The sequence below is a fragment of the Herpailurus yagouaroundi genome, unplaced genomic scaffold (genome assembly GCF_014898765.1).
Source record: "Herpailurus yagouaroundi ecotype Mexico unplaced genomic scaffold, PumYag 199, whole genome shotgun sequence".
In the NCBI taxonomy this organism is placed as follows: Eukaryota; Metazoa; Chordata; class Mammalia; order Carnivora; family Felidae; genus Herpailurus; species Herpailurus yagouaroundi.
Genome location: NW_024412430.1, coordinates 14,633,848 through 14,639,847, shown reverse-complemented (window position 1 = coordinate 14,639,847; position 6,000 = coordinate 14,633,848). Strand labels below are relative to the sequence as shown.

Here is a 6,000-nt window from a genome sequence, read left to right as displayed (position 1 = left end):
CACACACACACACACACACACACACACACACACACACACACACACACTTTGTACCTCCCTCGTTCTTTTTAATGACCGGATAGTGTTTCATTATAGGACTTCCGTAACTCAGTTAACCAGGCCCTACTGTGGGATACTTGGGTAGTTTCTAGTTTTTTGTTATTTCTAGTAGTGCTAAAGGACATGCCCTTTGTGCCTTTGCGGAAGATAAATGCCTGGAGATAGAATTGCTAGATCTGAAAGTATGTGCATTTAAAGTTTTTATGAATGTTGTCACTTGGCTTTTCAAAGAAGTCGAATGACTGTACATTCTCATCAGTGACCAGCACGCCTGTTTTTCTCAAACCTTTGTCAAGTTAGTATATTAGCAAGAGTTTTCACTTTTGCCTATATGATAGGTGGAAAATGGTATTTCGTTGTTTTAATTATTGTCCTTAATTAATGAGTATTATTTCCTATGCTTAAAGCCAGCTGTCCCATGTTTTCTGTGAACTATGTTCTTTGCCCATTTTTAGTAGTGTTGGTCTTTATGGTAACGATGTTAGACTTTGTCAGTTTTCTCCAGTTTTTTCTTTTTTACTGTTTAGTTATTTTGAGAAAGAGTGTGTGTGTGAGCAAGGGAGAGGGGTAGAAAGAGAGGGAGAGAGAATCTTAATCAGGCTTCACGCTCAGCATGGAGCCCTATATGGGGCTCGATCTCATGGCTGTGAGATCGTGACCCTGAGCTAAAATTAAGAGTCAGAAGCTTAACCCACTGGGTCACCCAGGCATCCCTCTCTGGTTAGTTTCTGACTGAAACATTATTACCTGCCATGTTCTTTATACGTGGCTCTGAATGAGTATTTTCAGAAGTCACATACCCTCTCCAAGTAAAAATGATTCTTATCATTACCTAGGATACAAAAAGAATATGCCACAAGCCATGAAAACGCTTTTTTTCATAAAGTAGAAGTTCTTAAACTTTGGAACAGTGTCAGCATCGCGGAAGTAATTCTCTTATTTCAAGAGGTGACCTTTAAGTCACCACGGACATGTTTTGATCTTGTGCTGCTATATTAAAAGCGGTTATTTTTACCTAATTCTCATATTCATTATATAAATATATTTTTTTAGTTTATTTTTTTAGTGTTTCTATTTCTAATTAAACAGGATTATTTTAAAGAAATTAGACAATAGGGGCGCCGCCGTGGCTCAGTGGGTTGAGCATCGGACTTCGGCTCAGGTCATGATCTCGTGGTTCGTGGGTTCGAGCCCCGCGTCGGGCTCTGTGCTGACAGCTCGGAGCCTGGAGCCTGCTTTGGATTCTGTGTCTCCCTCTCCTCATGCTCTGTCTCTCTGTCTCAAAAATAAATAAACGTTAAAAAAAAAGAAAGAAATTAGACAATATACAAAAGAAAATGAAACTATTACAGTGTCCTTCCTTCCAGGATTTTCTATGTACACATGTGTATTTTGTATCTTATATGTGATTATATGAGTTTATATACTTTCTTTCTCATGATTGATATTATATATACGTAGTTCTACATTCTTGGGGTTTTTTCCCACTTCCACTTGAACTTTTTGAGTTTAATTTCAAGTAGTAATTTATTAACAGGATACTTATTTTTGAGAGGTGTTACATCCTGGTTAAAAAACAAGTGAGTCTCGCCTATTTGATACTGAAGAATGTGCTTTTGCTTTTCTTTGTTTCTTGTAATCAACCTAGAATATCATTAACTAGGTCCTGATAAGAGAGGAAGTTCCTTTGAATGGCTTTTATCTGTCTTGTTTCTATCACTTTAGATAGTCGTTGGGTTGATAATCTTTATAAAGTGACTCCACGGGTATACTAAAGGGGAGAGGCTGTACATGTTTCTAACCTTTCCTGGCTTCCCTTTCTTACAGGGCCAGTACTCCCATTTGGTCTTATTGGCGGCATTTGATTGTATTGATGATACTAAGCTTGTGAAGCAGATAATCATATCAGTAAGTAATTAATTCTGATGGTCTTGGATAGAACTTAAATTTGTGGCTGTGTCAGTTTGACTTCATACCTATAAGTGTAAAGACCTGGAAGTGTGCTTTCTGCCAGTATTTTGTTAGTTTTATTTATTAATTGGTTCGTTTGTTTAGTATTTCATTTGTTTTTGTTTTTCTGATTTTAATAAGATATAGTTGACATATAACATTATGTAAATTTAAGGAATACATTGTGTTGATTTGAGATACTCATTTATTGCAAAATGATTACCACCAAGTTTTTATTTATTTTTTTAGTTGACTCAGTTAAGTCTGTTTTGGACACTTGCTTCTTTCCTGTATAAAACAACAATACTGTAACTTGATATTAATATTATTTTAAATTTGCAAAAGACTGGTTAAATTAGGATAACATGGCTGTCAGACCACAGGACATGCTAAATGAAAAATTAGCAACGCAGTGCTCGGGTTTGCTCAGAAATTCATTGCCATAGTAATTCTGCAGTTAGTCAGGAACCCACAGGGAACGGATGCCCATGACCTTTCTCTCCTTCCTTTGGAGAAACGACCTGTGCACAATTACCCAACTTATCAGTGCCCCTTCCTGGATGGAGCTGATAAAACTCCCTCAATTGCGATACTCCTTAGAGCTTCCGTGAAAGCTTTGTCGGAATCCTATTAAAAATTCTCAGAAAATTCCTTTTCATTTCAGCAGTTCCTTGTAGCCTGGTCCAGCAACCATGAAGTGGTAATAAAGAAATGCAGTTCATTTAACCCTAGGTTTGCCTTCAGGAAAACTAAGTCGTCCTTTTGGCATTCTGCGATGCCTGCCTCTTTTTCTGACTTCTGACTATGTGATCCTTTCTTCCCTTCCCTTCCTTTCTTTCTAGTGCATAAACGGTGTGGGGTACATGACAGAGGTCACGGGGGTAGGGATGAGCAGTTGCAACATTGGTAGCAGTGACCAAAATTAGAAGCCTCTTAAAACAGTATGATCTGTATAGACTTGGATTACAGGAACCTTTGTTTCATACATACAGGTGGGGCCCTTCGGCCAATCTTAGTGACAAAAGCAGCTTCTCCCTTGTGGACGTTCAGAAAGAGACTTTACCTGTTGGCATGCGGTGGTGCTGTGGCCTCTCTGTGCAGCCGGTCTGGACCGGTAGAGCTGGTGTAGTAGAAAAAAGGGACCAGCTGGTCCAGGGGTAGATGCCAGCTGTCGGTCCCAGTGTGTGTGAATTTCTCATGCCCTCGCTGTCATGTTGCGACTTTCCCCTTGACTGTTTTAAGATTGCGATGACTTTCTTTGGGGTAGGATTGTGGGAAGAAACAAGTTGGCAAGACTTTCATGACACAAACTGAGTATTTTGGCATGTTCCTTGTGACTTTATTACCCTTTTGACTCCAATCAATAATGATTGTTTTTCATTCCGGTGACAGAGATGTGAGGCCATAAATTGGCAAAATGAATAAAGTTGTTTCACGAAAATGGAAACAGGCTGGGCTATTGAAAGTTCGCTTTTGTTTTAATATTTTCACAACAACTGCAATTTGCATAAGTGTTCCAAATGGATTTCAAGAGAGGCCAGACTCCCTTCAGGATTTGCCTCCGTTGTCTGCTAGATTAATTTTTGCCCAAGCATTCATCCCACTTAGAAGTTGCTTGTGAAACAGTGTTGATTCCTTGTGCTTACCGGTTTGATTCCCACAACTACTTAAGCTACATTCCTGATGACTTGCTCATACTTGGGGCAGCTTTCCCTGAGAGTGGCCTCTGTGCTGAACTCTTGCTTCTAACTGACAAAACTGTGTATCCTCACGCTCTGTTATAGCTAGTGACGGAACTCGGGAATGCCGATACCACCACGAAACCTGGTGTGGCGTTCAGTGCTTTTCACAAATACCCAAGAAAGCGTAGCGTGGCCACTAAGCATTCTTCTGTTCAGGGGTAACCAGACTTCCTGAAACGTCAGGTTGAAACCACAGCCCGGTCATCTGAGCCTTCCTCTTTCTCCACCTGCTTTACTTTCCAAAATAAACATGCTTCTAAAATTGATCCGTTTTTACCCTGGAATCGTGGGTGTGGTGCGGCTCCTCTGACGGCACGTTCCTCTGAAAAGGACGTAGGCAGACCGGCCAGTTGCTGTTTGAAAGTGAAGAATATTGATGCATACTTTAAAATATATTATCTTCTAAATGTACACAAAGGTACAAAGGATGATGCAGCAGACACCCAGCCTCCCAGCATCTGACCAGAAGTAAAACCTGACAGGCACACTTAAGTTCGAGCCTTTTGTGGACCTGTCCTGACTGTGTATCCCACCCTCCCCCATACCCAGTGGGATGAATTCTCTGTTGTTTGGGAGCCTTGCCCTTTCACTGTATGTAAATGTATATGGTTTACAGATTCTCCATAAACGATGCCTTGCCTGTTTTTTTCTGCACCTTGCTTTTTTCTTTTGGCATTGCCTTTGTGCGATTCAGGAGGGGTCGGCAAATTTTTCATAAAGGGCCAGATTGTAATTATTTTAGGATTTGTGAGCCATTTTATGATCTCTGTTCCCTAGTCTTGGTTTTTTTTGTGTGTTTTTTTTGTTTTGTTTTGTCTTTGACGCCCCTTCAAAATATGAAAACCACTCTTATCTCCTTGGATATGTGAAAGCAAGCTGCAGGTTGGATTTGACCCACGGGCCATGGCTTGCCCGCCCTGTTCTAAATCCCTGATTTTCAGTGCCAAATAGTATTGTACTGTGAGTAGAATAATTTTTCCAGTCTTCTCTTGGAGACTTCGATTGTTTATAATTTTAAAAATACTTCAGTTCTCTTTAGATTTTGCTATCCCACGTGATTTTATGAGCATTCGTGTAGGTCTCCATGTTTTTCTAAGGCGTTTACGTAGCAGAATGGATGGGTTGCCAGATACCCTGCACAGATGTTTACAAAGAGTCACGTGTGGTATTTGCCACCCAGACACCACAAAACCTGTTGCATTCTGCGGTGCTTTTAAAAATAGCCAAGACAGCTCAGTGTTACTAAGCATTCCGTTCACAGTAACTGGCTTTCCTGAAATGTCAGGTGGGAGTCACAGCCTACGCTCTCCTTTTTTGTGACCAAGCCCCAGTTCAGTCTCTGGACAGCGCTCTCTGCTCTCCACACCCTTGCAGTTTGTCCTTGCTCTCCGTTCATTCAGCGGTTAATCGTGACGTGACCCGGGGCTCACAGAGTCAGACGCGTTCACAGACCAGGAGGGCACCTGAGGAGCCCGGCCGGGTGTGGGGGGTGGGCTCTGGGGAAAGGAGGAGGTAGCTGCCAGCTTCTAGGAACTTGAGCTCCATAGGGATAGAGGCTCCTGGTTTCGTGTTCTTTTTTTTTTTTTTTTTCTTTTCTATTTAATTGCAGTACAGTACACATAATATCAAACTTACCATCTTAACCTTTCCCTGTGTTTTTGCATAGTTTTTTTTTTATTGAAGTAAAGTTGGCATACAATATTATATTAGTTTCAGGTGTACAGCATAATGATTCCACAGTTATTTACATTCCTCAGTGCTCCTCATGGTGATGCGTCCCCATTGGTCCCCAACAAGGTCATGACAATATTGTTGACTCTGTACCCTATGCTGTACTTTACAGCCCTGTGACTTACTCATTATAAAACACAAAATAAACATCAGAAATATACTCAAATACAAAGAACAAACTGGTGATGAGTGACCTTTATACTTCTCCTGCAAGTCACTCCACTCGTGTAAACCTTGGGCTTCTTATTAGTGAAATGGAAGGAGCCCTAGTACCTCTATCAAGGTGCTGTGAAGAGTATTTAAGATGAAGGGTGTTCTGCTCACAGCACTGGCTCTGGTTCCTGGTAAGCTCTTAACAAGTGTTAGCTTCTGTTGGTGATCACGGGAAGCACCATACACTTTTGCGCAGATAATGAGGGAAGCTTGGGATCTTAAAAAGAGAACCATGGCTCTTGCATGGAATCTGGAGCTGGCATTGCCAATGTCTGGGTCACAGATTTGGTAGCGTTGTGATCTC

The 6,000-nt window shown here is 41.0% G+C and overlaps 1 protein-coding gene across 1 annotated transcript in view; it reads left to right on the top strand.

Annotated features, from left to right (window-relative positions):
* Positions 1-6,000, top strand: part of PUM3 (pumilio RNA binding family member 3) — a 41,360-nt gene that overhangs the window by 18,731 nt on the left and 16,629 nt on the right. The window contains exon 13 of the mRNA XM_040449444.1: positions 1,888-1,968. Coding sequence (XP_040305378.1) covers positions 1,888-1,968 — 81 coding nt within the window. The remainder of the gene's footprint in view (positions 1-1,887; positions 1,969-6,000) is intronic.